The 19,727-nt window shown below is 35.9% G+C and overlaps 1 protein-coding gene across 2 annotated transcripts; it reads left to right on the top strand.

The window, feature by feature from the left end:
• Nucleotides 1–12,251: 12,251 nt before the first annotated feature.
• Nucleotides 12,252–18,630, top strand: LOC138304616 (uncharacterized). Of its 2 annotated transcripts, none has more exons than XM_069244783.1 (2): nt 12,252–12,389; nt 15,838–18,630. In XM_069244783.1, the coding sequence occupies exon 2, from the start codon at nt 15,861–15,863 to the stop codon at nt 17,874–17,876; it is 2,016 nt and encodes a 671-aa protein (XP_069100884.1). In that variant the 5' UTR covers nt 12,252–12,389; nt 15,838–15,860; the 3' UTR covers nt 17,877–18,630. The 2 variants fall into 2 exon arrangements, with proteins under 2 accessions (XP_069100884.1, XP_069100885.1); XM_069244784.1 differs by lacking the exon at nt 12,252–12,389 and adding an exon at nt 12,542–12,644.
• The last annotated feature ends 1,097 nt before the right edge of the window (nt 18,631–19,727 follow it).

A 19,727-nucleotide genomic window follows, 5' to 3' on the forward strand; every position in this document is an offset into this window, starting at 1 on the left:
TCAGCAATCAATGTCCAAGGGGTTGTTGGTTCTATACCTCCTTATGATGGGGATACAAAAAAATGTAGAGAATGGCTCAGTGCTATAGATAAGGTAGCCACATTAACACAAATAGGGCCCGATAAGACTAAATTAATTGCGTACCAAACAAGCAGGGGGGCAGTAAGTGAGTATATAAAAAGATTTTTAGCTGAAGCACCCGGTGGTACGTGGGGGGAGTTAAAACAGGAATTAAGGGGACGTTTCTCAGATGTAAGCGACCCTCAGCATGCTTTTGTCGTGTTAAGAAAAACACGTCAAAAAGAACATGAAAGTGTTCAGGTGTATGCTGAGAGACTCCTTACTCTGGCAGAAGATGCATACATAGGGATGCAGCAAGGGAATCCTGCCATTGAAAGGCAGATGATAGGTTTCTTTACAGATGGGTTAGTAAACGACCAATTAAGGTTAAAGGTCATGAGGGACAACCCACAAACCTTTCAGGGCGCAGTAACCTGCGCAATGACAGAACAAAATCTGCGGGAATTCGCACTAAGAATGCCGCAGCGTTCTGGTCCTTCAATCCCTGCGCATGGGCCTGAACCTATGGAAATAGGTCAAAATAGGGTACGAAATAGGGAATTGGTATGCTGGGAGTGCAACCAAACTGGTCACCCTCAGAGGCTGTGTCCGAAATTAAGGAATAGGAACCCTAGAAAAAGGTTAAACTAAGACGATCTTCTTACAATGAAACCGGTAGGCAGGGCAATAAAACAATGATTTATGAAATACCCTTAGCAGGCTCGCCAAGTTCAGTATTGTTAACTTTTGGTAAACAGAAATTTAGATCACTTGTAGATTCAGGAGCTCAAGTATCACTTATGCATAAACGAGTATTTGACTTATTGCAGCCAAAAACGAAACTTTTAAAAAGTAGTATTAAGTTGCAAGCAGTAAATGGTAATACTATGGACACATTAGGTCGTGCTATATTGACATTTAAGCTAGGTGACGTGACTGTGAAACAATGCTTCCATATTGTAAATGAAATGAATAGGAATTTGCTTTTAGGTCGTGACTTTCTGACAGAACACGGCGTGAGACTTTATTTTGACCTCAAGAAATTGAGAATAGGGAGTACCTATGTTCCATTAGAGGAGGATATACATATTAGTTCATTATTACGTTTACAACAAGGTATAAAAGTAAAGCCTCAAACGTGTGTTTTATGTGTAACTAAAGTTAAGTCCCATATGAGAAATAATGTAGGGATAGTTCAAACCAAACCTGTGGTTTCAGGTTTTATAGGGTCAGAACCAGGCCTAATGGTAAGTCACTCAATAGCAAAGATATCAAAACATGGTAATCTACCGTTACTATTAGTTAACAGTACTAATAAAACATACCATCTTAAGAAGGGTTGCATTATCGCAAAAATTGATTCAGTAAATGAAAAAGAAATAAATCAAACATCATGTCGCTTAGGAGATAAAAGTGTAGAGACAAAAGATGAAAATAGTACCGAAAATCCGTCAATGCATGATAAAATCATACAGGAACTTGTAAAGGAAAATGAAGATTTGTTTGTAGAACATGATAAAGATTTGACCCATACTGACACGGTAAAAATGAGAATGATTGATATTGGTAATAATCCGCCAATAAAAATGAAACCGTATAGAACTCCTTTAAACAAACGAGAAATAGTAGATAAGGCCATTGATGAAATGTTGGATGCTAAGATTATCAAAAGATCACAATCACCATTTTCTTTTCCTGTAGTAATAGTTGATAAGAAAGATGGAACAAAAAGGTTTTGTGTTGATTTCAGGCAATTAAACAAAATCACTAAACCATTTTCATTTGCGTTACCTGTAATTGATGATATTTTAGCCAGGTTAGACCAAGCAAAATATTTTACGTGTTTAGACCTTAAAAGTGGGTATTGGCAAGTATTGGTAGATGAAAAAGATAGACCTAAAACAGCCTTTGTTTGTCATAGAGGACTCTTTGAATTTCTTGTAATGCCTTTTGGGTTAACTTCAGCTCCAGCAGTTTTTAGTGAATTAATGTCAATAGTACTAGAAGGGTTAGATCACATGGCTATAGCTTATTTGGATGATATTTTAATATTTTCAAAAACCATTGAAGACCACGTTAAAGATGTTCAAACAGTTTTTGATAGACTGAGACAACATAATTTGAAATTAAAAAGGAAGAAATGTAATTTTGTTAAAGAGGAAACAAAGTATTTGGGTTTTGTAATTAATAAGAATGGAATTAAACCAGAAATGGACAAGGTGAAGGCCATTAGATCCATGGGTGAACCCACTAATGTAAGAGAAGTTAGAGGATTTATCGGTTGTGTCAGTTATTATAGACGATTTGTACCGAATTTCTCAGAAATTGCTGAACCTATCATAGCATTAACAAGAAAAAGGGCAAGGTTTAAATGGACTCCGTCATGCCAAAAAGCATTTGAGTATCTCAAAGAAAGTTTAACTGCCATACCACAACTTGCTTATCCAGACGTAAATAAACCATATGTATTATATACTGATGCTAGTGATAAGTGTATAGGAGCATGTTTAACGCAAAGATCAGTCAATACTGAAGATTCTATTCCAAATGTTAAAAACGAGCGTCCAATATACTTTTTATCGCATAAACTAAGTGAAACACAATGTCGCTGGTCAACTATTGAAAAAGAAGCGTATGCAATTCACTATGCATTACAAAAGCTAGATCATTACTTACATCAGGCAGATTTTGTAATCAAAACCGACCATAAACCTTTAAAATATCTACTAGAAGCTCCAATGCAAAATCGCAAAATTCAATTATGGGCATTAAATATTTCAGGCTATCGTTGTAAAATTGAATATATACCAGGAACTGAAAATACTTGTGCAGACTTATTGTCAAGAACACCAGATAAAGTTCACCCTAATACAGGAGATACAGTGGACCAAACAGGTGATGAAGATGTCCTTCCAGATATTTCGGGTAAAACTTATGAAATTGCTGTTTTCAATTCCAATAAATTTGACTTACAACCAAGAAGGGATAGTGAAAGTGATCAGGAACATAGTGAAAAGGAATTACCAAACTTACCTAATATAGATATGAAGGTAGAACAATCATTAGATGTTGAACTTTCCAAGATGATTGACCAAATTAATAACAATAAAGCCAGTACTAGGGATCAAACTAGGTTTATGTTAATAGATGATGTCCTTTATTATCTGCAAAATGCTGACGAAGACGTTAAGCCACGTCTGTATGTTCCGTTACAGCTAAGAAGTGAGGTTATAAAACAATATCATGATGGTAATGGACACATGGGTATTGATAAAACTTATGCTGCTATTCGTCAGAAATACTTTTGGCCAAAATTATATAAAGAATTATATGATTACGTCTCAACCTGTGTTACATGTCAACAACAGAGTTTACAAAAACGTAGAGCACCTATTCAAGAAACAGATATACCAAATTACGTGTTTGAGAAAATCAGTATGGATATTTCTGGCCCATATCCAAAATCTCTATCGGGAAATAAATATCTTCTCACTATTGTTGATTGGTACAGCGGTTGGCCTGAAGCTATACCATTACCCGATAAAAGTGCACAAAATATAGTACATGTGTTAATAGATGACATCATTCCAAGGTTTGGTACTCCATCATCTATTGTAACTGATAATGGTACAGAATTTGTCAATCGAATGGTAAGAGAAACTTGTGAACACTTAAATATTAAACATATAACAACCTCTTTCTATCAACCCCAAAGTAATGCTAGGGTTGAAAGATTTCATCGAACTATGCATGATGTATTGGCAAAGAAAATAAATAATGACACATCTGCCTGGGATGTTTATTTAAATCAGACATTAGCTGCTATTAGATGTAATATTAGTGAATCATCTAAATTTTCGCCATTCTTCTTATTGTATAACCGTGATGTAGTGTTACCGCTTGATAACCTATTGCAACCACGTCGGAAATATATGGGTGAAGAAACTCATAAGATAGCTATGGAAGAACAGCATAAAGCCTTTTTAACGGTTCATAAAAATATGAAAAAAGCTAAAAGAAAACAAGAAAAATATGCAGAAAAACGAAGTAAGCCTGTAGAATTTGAAGTTGGAGATCCAGTCTATTATCGAAATCACCTTCGAAGAAATAAATTAGAAAGTAAATGGAAACCTTATTTTAGAATTATTGGTCAAACGTCTCCTGTTTCATTTAAAATTCGAAACCAACTTACTGGAGCAGTAACTAAAGCTCATGCTGAACATCTACGACTAGCTAAAATAGATGAATGGGACATACCTCAAGGTCAAAATCAAAACAACACTAGAGCTCGTTCACTAAGGACGCAAAAATATGTAGTAAATCCATCTGAATCTGATAGTAGTAACAGTGAACATAGTGAGGATAATGATCAATTAGTAGGTAGATTGTATAATAGAACTCGTAAAGAACGTACGACATCTGCTTATGAGGATGATATCCCCTTAATGGAATTAGCCAAACGACTCAAAGAGCGACAGCGAAATCAAAAATTATTAAAAAATGTAACGAGGTGTTCAGATTCAGAACAATCTGATTCTGAAAAAGATATAGGACACGACATAGATGTTGAGATGGATCAGGGATTTGAGGCAGATGTAGCTACCGACAGTGACAATGACAATCACACAGACAAAAGTTATACAAGTAGTGATCAACAAATGACTGTTGGCTTGGTAAATATGAAACACAGAAAATCTAAAAAACGACGAGATATTAGAAAACGACAGAATAGATACCAGAGTAAACAAGAATATAACGCAGACCTGTTAAGAGTGTTAGATAAATTGTTGAAGTAGGTTTCAATCTTTGACTTATTGTATTTAATTTTTTTGATTTTATTGTTGTAGTTAGAGTAAATGTAGTAATACTCTGTCATTCAAGTACTGGGGAAGGTTAATGAAACCATAACTGGGAAATTGAAGGAACCTTCCATAAGCAACTATCCGAATTTAGTCCATACAGACCATATTCCAATGAACCAAGCTATCAGTCAATTAAGGGGTAGTCATAGGATGAATCAACAATTAGGACATCGCTGGCCTACTTGGAAAGTTGTGCTCGGTATTAATAACAATTATTTCAATTATATGTTTGGCTATTGCATGGTATTATCGTGCAAAATTTAAAAATAAAATGTATAAAATCTCGGCCAGTTGCACTTGTCCGACCCTTGACTTCCGTCCCAGTGTCCACCACATACACATCCACTATGCCTTCACCTACACTTCTTCGGAGGGAATTGACGATGCTTAACAGTTTACCTCCTACTCGACGACCCTCAACCACGCCAGTTTGGGACGCTGCCAGGAGAGCACATCTACGCTTTGCGGCACCACCGCCGGCTTCTCCTCAACAACATTTGGACATGTTACGATTTAGAGTAACCACCAGAGATCCTCCGACCTTCCAACCTGTCCGATTCCAACGATCCCTGGAATTGCTCCAACGCTTGAATGCTCCAACTCGGACGCCCAGTAATCGGGTCCCTACAGATAGTGGGGCTAGCATTAATGATAATGCTACGTCCGCAGAAAATGTGTCAGGATCCCCCATGAGCGGGTTATTAAACCCAATATCGGATCCAACTCGATCCACAATGTAAACAATGATGTTCTTAGTAATTGTGGACATTTTGTGTATTTAACTCTACATATTACGTTGTAACCATAACGTGCAATACAGTGCGAACATTGCGTGGCAACAATTGTTATACAAGGATGATCACTACTTCCAGCAGTGATTAATATTTATTATTAGACATAAGTTTATGTCAATATTGATTAAAACGCTTCGTGTGAACCTTATATTATTGACGCAGTGGTGTGAATTTCTTCAGTGGATTATTAACTATATACAATACAAACAATGAGTAATAATTATTAATTGATTACAACTTTGTGACAATATTGATGAAAATGTCTTCGCGTGATCCTTATATTTATGGACGTGTGAACCTTATATTTATTGACGCTGTGGTGTGAATTTCTTCAGTGGATTATTGACTATAGACAATAGAAGTCGTTCCGCTTCATTGTGAATCCTGTATTATTAATTACGTGAACTATGTGAACTATGTGTATACTATGCGTGGACCTTATAAATTAATTAACATACGAGGATTACTACCGCCTGTGGATTATACTACTTAAAGACATGGGATTATGAAGTTATGGATTGTGCTAACCAAATATTTATTTTATAGACGTGAAAGTTATAAACTGTGCTAACCAAATATTTATTTTATAGACGTGGAAGTTATGAACTGTGCAATGTAAATTAATAAGCATTATGCGCCTTAATTATAATTCGAGGCGTTATGCGTATTGTTTGATTTCTAAGTGATAAGCTTATAATTTGACTGAAGTGGTAAGAGAGGTGAGAGGGTGTTGTTCCGGAACTCTATGTTTAACGAACCTAAAAAGCTGGGTGTTAATTGAATATTAGTAATTGGAGTAATGATTAAGCTTTTTGTAAGTAATTGTCTGGGAACATTTGTCGATTTAACATAACTACAAATATTCCTTAAGTATGGGAGGTGTGTTACAAAAAGGTCTTAAATATGTAATAACATATATTGATAGATAATTATACAGAGGGAAGTTATAACTAGTATATATATCATCAGGGGAGGTGTAGACATTACAGATGTAGTACACATAGCGAGAGGTCATTATGAGTAATGGGGTTCAATACATGTCCGAAGCTAATTAAAAGTACACATATATTGTTAATTAGATACCGTTACCTACGTAAAGAGCCTAGACTTTTTTTTTATAATTATTTTATTTTTCCAAAGCATTTTTACAAATACAAAACAAAAGATTATCATCACTCATCATCTGCCACATCAGTTTCATTCACCATCATCATCATAATCTGATGCATCAACTTCATTCATCATCATCATCATCTTCATCATCATCATCACCATTCATCATCATCACTATCACCATTCATCATCATCACCATTCATCATCATCATCATCTTCATCATCATCATCACCATTCATCATCATCACTATCACCATTCATCATCATCACCATTCATCATCATCACCATCACCATTCATCATCATCATCATCACCATCACCATTCATCGTCACCATCACCATTCATCGTCATCATCATAATCATCATCACCATCACCATTTATCATCATTATCACCATTCATCATCATCACCATTCATCACCATTCATCATCATCATCATCACCATTCATCATCACCATTATCATCTTCACTATCACCATCACCATTCATCATCATCATCATCATCTTCAGCAGCAACATTCATAATAGTCATCGTTATTACCATTCTTCATCATATTCATCATCACCATCATTATCATTTACAATCACAGTTTCATACACCATCATCATTGTCTGATGCATCAGCTTCATTCATCTACATCATTATTGTTCATCATCATTCATCATCATCTGCAGTAGCAGCTTCTTTTTACGAACATGGTCCTCACTCCCACATCCACACAGACACACATACGCCACACACGCCTACATACACCCCCTCGCACGCAAGTTCTTACACAAGCACTCTAAGGAAAAGGGTATGATACATATTAGAGAAGGAGAGAAAGAGGGAGGGAGATAGAGAGAGAGAGAGAGAGAGAGAGAGAGAGAGAGAGAGAGGACTAGAGGTCGAAACAAGATTTATGTGGTGTTATAAACTCCAGGAGCTCAATGAAGGATAACTAATTTATGTACATGGTAAAAAAGTTATAGTACATGATACATAGTTACATGTATATAACATAACATGACTATCATAGATTGTCGCATTAAATAAAGAAACATACAAATAGTTAACTAGTCAGCTAAATCAATAAGTTTTTCCCATTTTCTCCATTCATTTTCTCATTTCTGCTGAGCACCTCCACCTTTACTATTGGCAATATGTTTTTGAGAAATGTAATGTTCTTTAATTAAGTTGAGTAGAGCATGTGGACTTAAAATTTTATGCAAACATCTGGTTTTGTATATGTAATACTTAATAATAATCAAAATTTCATTGTCTACTCTATTTATAGTATGATATCTATTTTGTAAAAACAAACCAAAAAGAAAGCTTTGTTTATTGTATTGAAAAGGGATATAGAGTGCATCCAGGAATGTCTCTACGCTTTGCAAAAATCTCTGAGTTTCTCTGCATTCCCAAAGAATATGGACAATGGTTTCTCTTTCAAGATTGCACAAGTTACATATTGGATTATTGGCTAATCCTACTTTACATAAAAACGTGTTTGTTGTTAAAAATATTTTGTACTATCCTATACTGAAACCATTGTAGTTTTGTGTTTTTAGTAACCTTGAAAGGATTATTATATATGTTGACCCAATTTAGTTCAATATCTTCAAACAGATCATCCCATTTTCTTCTACCAGTTGAAATGAGATTATTTTTAACCATAATATTATAAAAATCTTTTGTCCCATTTAAATTTTTCATAAAAAGTAAGATATTATTAGGGATAATTGGATAGACTATTCCATGGTTCATATTTACAACATTAAGTCTCGTTAAAAGTCTTTTGATAGATGAGATTATACCCTGAAATTTGAAGGAAATTTATATTGATATTATACACATGCATGAATTCTTGATATGTATAGAAAGAACATGTAGTGGGATCTTTTACTAAATCATTAATTATTGTTACACCTCTATCATACCAGGACTTATAAAAAACTACCTTTCCTCCAATAGTTATATCTTTATTATACCATAATGGCTTTGTCTGTGTACATGATAACATATCTATTTTTTCTCTCACCCCCTCTACGTCATTGAATTTTTTCCATGCTTTAAAAACATCTTTCCAGAAATTATTCCTGCAATGTGACCTACATTCCTCAATATACTCACTACCACATATTGATAACTTTTGCAAATCAGTATGTGATTTAAAAATAATTTGCCACTTGCATGTCTTTTTTAAAAGCCGGTCTACCCAAGTAAGTTTCAAGGAATCAATAAATAGTTTTACATTTACCATTCTTAGACCGCCTTCATTAAAATTTTGCACCAAGACATCCCTCTTTATTTTATCTACCTTACTGTTCCATAGAAAGTTAAATAGGATAGTGTTAAGTTCTTGAAGAAATTTTTCATTAGGATTTGGTAATGAAATAAATAAGTGAATAAATTGAGACAAGAAAAGAGACTTAATTAGGGCTATTCTGCCAATGGGTGTGAGAATTCTTTTACTCCATGTCTTTATTAGTGCTTTAAGTTTAATTAACTTCTTATCAAAATTTAATTTTGGAATCTCATGCATGTTCACACTAAATTCAATTCCAAGCAGTGTAAATTTAGTTTTACCCCATTGTAAATTTAACTCCGGTAAAAAGGTATCACCACTATAACTTTTGCTCCCTATCCAAATGACCTGTGTTTTATCAACATTAAGTTTTAACCCAGAGATTTTTGCAAAGGAGTTCAACTCACAAATAGATTCCTTTAACGAGACTTCTGAACCATTTAGTATAAGTGTGGTATCATCAGCATATTGGGAAATAAGAATGGGAAAACTACCTACATCTATACCCTTAATCTTCTTGTTATTTCTTATCCTGATACCTAGAATTTCAACACACAGAATAAAGATGTATGGAGCGATTGGGTCCCCTTGACGGCAGCCTCTTCTGATGTGGAGAAAAGAAGATAGATTCCCCCCCTGGTTCACAGCAGCAATAATATTAGTGTTAAACAATTTAACCCATTTTTGAATATCTGGACCAAAATTGAAATATTTCAAAACTTTATTTACAAATTTCCAAGACACAGAATCAAAGGCCTTTTCAAAATCTAACATGAGTAACATACCTGGGATATTTTTTTCTTCTGCATATTGCATGATATCGTAGACAAGTCTTGTATTTTCTCCAATATAGCGACCAGTAAGAAATCCTGTTTGATCCTCACAAATTAATTTATCTAGAACTTTTTTAATCCTGCTTGCTATACATCCTGAAGCTATTTTATATACAATATTTAAAAGAGTAATAGGACGCCAGTTTTTCAAAAATTGCCTGGGTTTATCTCCCTTAGGAATACATGTGATTACACCTTCTCTTTGAGTTACAGACAACATTCCCTTCATATATCCAAAATTTATAGATCTAACTATGAAAACCCCTAGCTGCTTCCAGAAACATTTAAAAAATTCCGCAGTGAAACCATCTGTGCCCGGACTTTTATTGTTTTTCATATTTTTCAGAGCCTAGACTTAGTGGTAGGAGTAAAACGCTGGTCAAGCGGTTTATACTGGACATGGGCCCAAATAAGGTAAAAGGGTTCTGGAGTCTTCTCAGAATCGTAGGAAGTTTGGGGATAAATAGAGGTGCGGGGGTTAAGAGAGAGACCGGACAGAGACGAGAGAGACCGGACAGAGAGGAGAGAGAGACCGGACAGAGAGGAGAGAGAGACCGGACAGAGACGAGAGAGAGACCATCAAGAAGAGTCCGGAGAATGAATTTAATATAGCAAGGAGGAAATTGGATATACCAAAGACAGTGAGAGAATGAATATTTTATAAACACTATACGATCATGAACCCAGGAATAAATTATCAACTTTACAAAAAGACCCAGAGTTATGTTTTATAACAATTTTCTATTATGTAAGAAACTTCAAAAGTCCTCGCCCTACATCATGTTCGTGTGTACACTTTTTTTTCTCTTTATCACATTTAATGAAGCTTCTTGTTGATAAAGATATATATATATATATATATATATATATAAAGAGAAATCACCATTTCTACCCCCAATAACTATATATTTGATATGTGTTTCTGCCATATATCCATTATATTAATTAAGTGTGATTATGCGGTTCGGATTGATAAAAATCTTAGTCCAGTCCATTTATATCATAGTGCACCAGGTCACACTTGAAAACGGGTTGCAAATGAAAATGCCACACCGGCGTTATCGACCACAGGGACCTGGCACGATTTTTTTAAACTAACAGTATAGGTATATATATTATAGTATCAAGGGTATGAACTGGGCGGTCGAGAAAAACGGACCTATTTTTTTAAAACCGTGATTATTTTAATAAATCGGTTCTATACAGCATTGACGGATATCTTACCTTAAAGAGAAATAATTTATCTTTTCATTGAGTGCTTGATCAACAAAATTGGCCAAGTATTGACGAAGTTATGGCTTGATGAATCGGGAAATTTACGAAAAATATGCTAGGTAGACATTTCCCTGTCCGGTCGAAATGTCGTCTCGGCTCTAATAGGCACCTCAAAAACCAAGCCAAAATCACAAAATCTACGCTTGTGGTGGTAAACAGTACCCATAACTGTGTTCATCCACAATCTCCTGTGGAGGTGTCATGACCCGTACTTTGTAGAAACTCCATTTAAACATAGTGTAGCTCACTTACTTTAACCGTCACCGCCATGTTAATTTGTTCTTCGGAATGCTTCTCGAGTTTACATATCTTGACTACAATATGCAAATAATGTAGTGTTGTGCTTGTGGGTAAACTCGAGAAGCGTTCCGAAGAACAAATGAACATGGCGGTGACGGTTAAAGTAAGTGAGCTACACGATGTTTAAATGGAGTTTCTACAAAGTACGGATCATGACACCTCCAAAGGAGATTGTGGATGAACACAGTTATGGGTACTGTTTACCACCACAAGCGTAGATTTTGTGATTTTGGCTTGGTTTTTGAGGTACCCATTAGAGCCGAGACGACATTTCGACCGGACAGGGAAATGTCTACCTAGCATATTTTTCGTAAATTTCCCGATTCATCAAGCCATAACTTCGTCAATACTTGGCCAATTTTGTTCATCAAGCACTCAATGAAAAGATAAATTATTTCTCTTTAAGGTAAGATATCCGTCAATGCTGTATAGAACCGATTTATTAAAATAATCACGGTTTTAAAAAAATAGGTCCGTTTTTCTCGACCGCCGAGTTCATACCCTTGATATTATAATATATATATATGTATACTATTGGTTAAAAGATTTCGTGCCAGGTCCCTGTGTTATCGACCGATAACAGACAAACTACTATAAAAATCCACTTGAAATCTTTTTTCATATAGTAAATGATATTCAAATGCCAATCCTTTTTTTTTCAAATATGTATATCCGGACATTAAATGCTGTCCGTTAGCTTGTTTGTAAATTAGAATTTTCCGTGATAAGGGAGAGAACTAGAAGTTGATGATACAATCTCTCCCAGAGTGCATTGCGGTTACCCATGCACTCTGGGAGAGATTGGTTGATGATACTGTAAAAATCGGGGGAGAACCTGGGGTAGTTAAAAATTGCCTGAGTGTGAGTATACAAAGTTAATGAAATGGTTTTATATTCGTACTAACTGTAGACGTCCACGTCATTCTGAGATATGATAATGAATCGATATATTTAGCCATACTATATACATGTAAGTTAACACTAAACCGTTGACATACGTGCGTACAAGTACCGAGAAAGGCTAAAACGAAAGTAAATATTTCCAGGGAAAAGGCTATATAGAGGTGGAACTTCTGTAATAACTTTCACAATAACGACTCTGTACAAGGGATGTGTGTATGTATATGTATGTGATTCTTAAGATATATGTGTCATGACTCAGGGGTGTGTGAAATAAGTTGTCATGAGAGCCTAAGTTATACGGTGTGTTCATATCGCACTCATTATCAGGTCGTGATATCAGCTCAATGGTATAGTTATGTGTGTATCTATGGCATACATTGAAACACTTCCCTAGTATTTCAACAATCTAATCAACTGCAATTCTCTACGTTACACTTCAATACAAGTAGGACTACGGAGCGTGAACTAGAGTATCAAGGTGGAGGGGAATTACAAGTCTAATTTTAATTTGATTGCTATTTCAATGACCAATATAATTTCATTTCATTACGTAGTAAAATGTGTTCAATATGTTGAGTTTTTTTGATTCCATTTTTTTGCAAAATTTGTCACATCTGTAAACAAGATGGCCGTCAAAGGGCCATCTAGAATATTGATAGTTAACGCCATCTAATCTCAATGTATTAAAGGGATCCTTCCCAAATTTCATTTATAGACTCCCCTTTGCGCCTAGTTATGCATATTCTATTTTAGTAGTTTTCATATGCAAACTCCCCTTGGTGCCTAGTTTAAGATTCATGCTGCCCCTATTGTATGATCGTAAAATGCGACTAAATTTAGGATATTATCTTTTCTTTCTTTCCAACTAACTTTCTTCTTCATAACGTCTCCCTTGAAACCTCCTCATTTTTGGCCCTGGTTTCGCCGGTTGTCAGTATAATGTGACTGGGTGGTGTTGTTTGTGTCTTCGACGGCAAACTTCAGTGATATAACACTATAAAAAGGGCAAGAGTTCCACTACCGCAGCCTCCAAAACACGCACCACACACTTCATACAAATAACACACTACATACATGGGGACCTTGGCTGTTAATAGGACGTTAATTTAATCAAACTAACAAAAAAAAAAAAAAAAAAAGATATTCGACTGCCAGCAATCTTAGTGTTTGGTAGTTAAAGTTTGCTATCGCTTTTTCTAGGGATCTTTCTCACATTTGCTATGTAGGTTCCCCTAGGGCCCAAATTGTGCATACATTTATTGTTTTTTGGGACGGAGTGGTCAACAAAATTGCCGACAGGCCGCCTTCTTGAATTTTGACAGTTGATGTTTTGTTATCGCTATTTCTCAGAAAGTACTGAAGGGATCCGTCTTAAATGTCATATGTAGACTTCCCTTGGGCCCTAGTTGTGCATATTGCATCTTGGGACCGAGTGGTCAACAAGATAGCCGACAGGCCGCCATCTTGGATTTTGATAATTGAAATTTAAAAAGCAGAGTAAAGATCCCTCTTTCTTATGTCAGACATGGATCATTCTTTGCTTGGGCGCCAAGATCCCCCTAGGATCTCTTGTTTGAGATATCAAGCCAAACATATATTACGTGCATCTTTCAAATTAGTTTTTCATTTTTAATTGTTGGAGCATAAATATGTGTCATGTGACGCGAAACCGGAAGCTGCCGAAGTTGTTTTGGATTCCAGAATGGTTTCCGATACGCTACGAAATTCCACTTAGATATTTTTTCAGTAGGTGAATATTATCTACAATATTGAATGTTTGAAATCATTAAATAAATCAAAAAGTGAATTTCAGATGCTATGCCTGAGGTTTTTGCGGTCCTTGTCGTAAATGGGAATGGATTTCAAACACAGGATGTAACGTTTGTCGATATAAATGATAAGAGGGGACCCGTCCGGACCGAAATTCCGGAATTCTAAAAAAATCGCCTACGGATTTCATGAAAACACAAAATTTGGAGAAAATCATAAAAATAAACAGACATAAACCAGATACGATATCACAAAAAAGTATAAACTGATTTGGAATATTTTTTGTGGCATGGTTAATGGTTTTCAGAAAATAGCCAAATATGAGCCATCTTAGCCCTGGATGAAATGGGGGTAGAGTTGTGAGTTACCAACTTCAATCTTACAAAATTGTGAAAATCTGATCGAGGACACCTATGATATTTGAAAAATATATTACCTTGGGCATATTGTATACAAATATTGTGAAATTGACATGAATTTTCATTTCCTTTTTTGCCTATTCATCGATTATTAGGGGCGAAAATAAGGCAAAACATGATAATTACGTGTAGAAACGGTCCTCTGAAATAACAAATTAGTTAGCATTTGTAAAAATACAGTACAATAGTTTTGTATATTGTTCTATCGTTAGAAATTAAGGACAAAAAATCAACAGGATTGAGACTACATGTACGTGTACATTCACTCTAATATTACAGAAATCATATTTTTATGAATTTTTCTATTTTCGGCCAGCAAATGTGTACGGATGGTATATTTCAAGCTCAAAAAGTAGTTCGAGAACGCCCATTTTTCTATAATTCATTTTTGCTTGTTACGAGCATTTTCATTGGCTTAAAAATTTACTATATCAGCCCATAAAGGAAAAAATGGCGTCGCCGTTTGTAACGTCGCTTCTGATTGGCTGAGATGACGGCGCATTAATTTCATAGACAAAAGAGTCCCAAAATGAATTTTAAATGTTGAAGAGATTATCTTTAGTAAATTGAATTATAAGGATTAATTTGAATAGATTTTTTATGTTATGGAGATATAACACAAAAATCTGAGTGTACTCTCATCATAAACCGCTTCGCGGTTTATTTAGAGTACACTCAGATTTTTGTGTTATATCTCCATAACATAAAAAATCTATTCAAGTTAATCCTTAAATACAGATTTGAAATCTGCATGAAAAATGCCAGAAAATAAGACCTGTTAGAAAAAAAATTACATGAGTTTTTCTAAAAGTATGAAACTACCTTAAGACAGTTTTCGTCGAAATCTGTGTACCGTGTAAATTTATAAGTGGGGAAATTAGTCACCTCATGTTGACCTAGGTTAGACTTAAGAGTAGAGACGTCACGTATCTCGTGGGGTGCAAACTCGTGAAACATATCAAGTTTTCACCCCACTCGATGAAAGATAACTGTTATTTATCAAGAAACAAAGACTATCATTTGTACATTTTGATCTGTTTGACATTGAGTTATACTTATGTCCGTTCTTTGTTTAGTAGCACAGGTAGAGTGTGGCTATGGGAATTAAATATTTTATTTGTTATACAAAACCAATCATATCAATAATTTAATGTCTCAATTCTTTTGCCTTGACAACGGCCAGAAGGTTTGCATTTAGATAATATTTGTCGTTTCAGATATCACCAATACCACCGTTAACATGGCGGAGGGCGGTGGTCAGGACAACTCGTCGCCTTATGTCCCAAGAAGTCAGTCTCTCGACGCTCTAGTCCTTGAGTGTCCTATTTGTCTGGAACAGCTTCAACATCCAAAGTCTCTCCCCTGTCTACATTCATTCTGCCAGGAATGTCTTGGCAGCTACATCACCAAGGAGTTGTCAGGTAAGATGGCGTCGTCGTCCTCTTTCTCCTGTCCTGTTTGCCGTAAGATCACAGAACCGCTGATTCAATCAGAAGACAAAAAGAGGTGGGCTGAACAGTTTCCTACCAATAACCTGGCAGTCGAAATGATCAGACATTTACACAATACGGATTCCCTGATAATGACATGTTCGTCCTGTGAAAAGAAAGGAAACAGAGATGTACTAGCAACTTTTTGGTGCGAACAAACTAAATCTTACTTCTGTGCAGACTGCAAAACAAGTCTGCATGACTTAGTTCATGGGAATTGTGAACCTGAAAATATCACGGAATGGAATACATCATCTGCAATCCGACGGAAGATGTCGACATCTGAATGTGGGAAGCATAAAGAAAAACTGGATTATTTCTGTGAAGATCATCAGATATTGGGATGTAATAAGTGTATCATCGTCGATCACCGGAAGTGTGAGGTAGTTACATCTGCTGATGACTTTCGGGACAAGCTGACATGTGGAAGGATCGACAGTCTTCTTGGAGAACTCCGGAAATGCGTAGACGCCATAGAGATACTGATAAAAGACGCTGAGGAACAGCTGGAGTCCATGACAGAAAGCAAAGTCACCGCGTTACAAAGCTTATCAGACCTGCGGACAATGATTAATGGTAGGTTGGATACACTTCAGAAGGAGCTTACAGATAAACTGACAGCGTCATTCAAAGAGGAGAAAGAAATTCTATACATCTCCAAACAGAAGTGTGAGCGGCTGATGTTCGCTATGCAAAAGACTCTGATGTCATCACAGGATGCCGTCCTGACGGAAAACACTGTTGAGACTATTACACTGTTCCAAAGAGGACAAGCCGAAGTTGAGGCATGTAAGCATCTAGTTCAGGAGTTGGATAAGTCGTCTAGGTCTACCATTCTGAAACATGAATTTGACCCTGACATCCTTGCCACCGACACCGATTCCAGTCTAAACATGGGGAAGGTAATTGTTGATCAGCAAAAACGGAAACTTCCAACCAGGCCGTTTGGTACCCCACTGTCTGAACGTCAGTTAAAGATGACGGGAAGGTTTAGTATAAAAGTTCCTTCAGACCACCTCGACTGCGCTGCGTTAGGTGTCGTTCTCCTCTCAGGCGGGCGGGTTGTTGTAGGAGATAAGGAAAACGAGAAAGTGAAACTCTTTACAGATAACGGGGATTTTCAGTCTGAAGTAGATATGAGAGCTCAAACTTGTGATCTTTGTCGTATTGATGATAACACTGTGGCAGTAATGCTGACTACGGTAAAAACCATATGTATTATTACCGTTCAGGATTTAACCCTCTCCGTCCTGTCCCAGATTAAGATCCTAAACGTTACCGATGAATTCATTTATGGCATAACATTCGCCAACAATTTTTTTGTCGTCGGTACCGGAACATCACTTTACAGAATGCCAAAATATGTAAGTATGGCTACGAAGCTTCGTTCAATTCATTCAAGATGTCAGTATGTTACCAATGACCATTCGGATGGACACATCTTTGCGAGCGTATATACCACTAAACCTGGCGACGTGGCTGTGGTGCGACTTTCCGACATCACAAACACAGATGTATTGAAGGTCGGGGTCGTGGAAGGTGCAACAGGTGTAGACGTAGACAGGGAAGGCAACGTGTATGTGTGTGGAACAAGGTCCCACAACGTCATACAAATGTCCATGGATGGAGCAAACGTCAGGGAACTGCTGACGTCATCAGATGGAATCTGTCTACCGACGGCGATTTCTTTGCTGGGCAACCAGGTAGTCATCACAAACATAGGGTCAGACCTAAGGAATATGGTGTGCATGTTTCAGCTCGTTTAATAGTTACAAATTATAACATATAACCATATTCTGCTTCTTTTTTCATTACAAGGCTAGTATATTAAGCAATATCGTGTAGTTTGTTATTTTTTTTACAATTATGATCTCGAAAGTTAAATCCGCGAAATACTGAAACATGATACATTTTAAAATTTAGATTAGTTTTTAGTTAAATATGATTTTTTATCTGCGTAAATAAGCGGCTTTAAGGTAATTAAAATGTCAAACATAAATAGTGCTCGACTTAGTGCGCCTGTTATATTTCGCCTGCAATAGAAACCTATTGAATTTCTTACACTGTATAAATATCAAATGTCATCCTCGACATTCCAGAGGTTGCTACCACTATAGTTTTATCCACCTCTGAACTATGTCGTAGTGAAACTAGATATTTCAGCAACAATGCTTTGACCAATCACAGACATACAGAGAATCCATTTGAAGATTTACTGAGAACGACGCCCAACTACAAAGTTATGCAATGTAACGTCCTTTGAATATTTTGATCTACATTAATGGACCAAACTACCTGTTTCATTGTCTCATCTGTTGTCGCACCGGAGCCTTTAGTTTTGCTATGACATAGTCCAGGAATAATTCAGACAGTGATAATAACCCCTGGAGTATCATGGATGAAACTACATAATTATGTTTTATATCTTGTATGTTACGTGTTTTGCTCTCTTGAAAAGTGCCATTTTTCGAAAATTGATGATCAATTATGTAATTTGCCAAATAAACGGCTTTAAAAATCTGTTTCGGTTTTTTAGTTCAATTTTAGTGCTCAAATTCAGTTTCAACAAATTTTATTGACATATATTATTTACCGTCAAAAGGATTAAACAGCAGGCAAGGCCTATCTAAATCTTCTCCTTAAGGTGACAACAAGTGGCAAGAAATACAGGCAAATACATCAGTATACAAGTAAACATTAATACAAACATTCAAACAAGCAAACAATGGAAAATGACTCCTTAGTGGCAAAATTTAATTTATGTACTTTGTTCATACGTTACATGTATTTAACGTGTATTGTTATACAAAAAAGTATTATTAATTAAAATACTTTCTTGCTCCAAATGTAAGTAAACTATTTATCATTAATATTTGTTGACATTTGATTATATCCCCCCCAACAGAAAAAGGTCAAACAGTCCATAAAATGATCAACTATGTAATTTGACTAATAAACGACTTTAAACAATCGAAGCTCTGTTATTTTTAGTTAAAAGAAAAGTTGTGAAAACATGGTATTATCAAATCCATTTTCAAACATTTCTGGTATTCCGGTGTATTGGTGAAGCCTGTTGATAGACTGACAAGAAACAGGGCAGACAATAATGTGAATTGAATAATTAAGATCTATAAATACTTGCACATCCATTTATAACTATACACTGCGTAGCATCAATATATATTTGGCATTTAACATTCCTTGGGGAAAATAACGGGTTGGGGATTGATCGTAATTGATTCTTAAGCTCCGTTGGAAAAACACTTTTTCGTTTTAAAACACTTGGTTAAAGTACAATTATTCATATACGAATATTCTGCTTGCATGTTGTTGCTTAGTTATCTTACTGGCGTGAAATATACCGGTAGACTGGATTGAGTAACTATTCTCATCGTATACAGAAAGTATTGGCAAAAAATAGTTCCTCGTACATTGTACCTAACGTACTCGAAATCTCAACGGCTGTTATAACCTTATAAATGACACAGCTTCTTCTGAAGAGAAAGGGAGTATGTCTTGCTTCCTCTGAAGAGAAATAGGGCATATCTTGCTTCCTCTGAAGAGAAAGTGGTATATCTTGCTTCCTCTAAAGAGAAAGGGGCATGTCTTCCTTCCTC

The sequence above is a fragment of the Argopecten irradians genome, chromosome 12, assembly GCF_041381155.1.
Source record: "Argopecten irradians isolate NY chromosome 12, Ai_NY, whole genome shotgun sequence".
Lineage (NCBI taxonomy): Eukaryota > Metazoa > Mollusca > Bivalvia > Pectinida > Pectinidae > Argopecten > Argopecten irradians.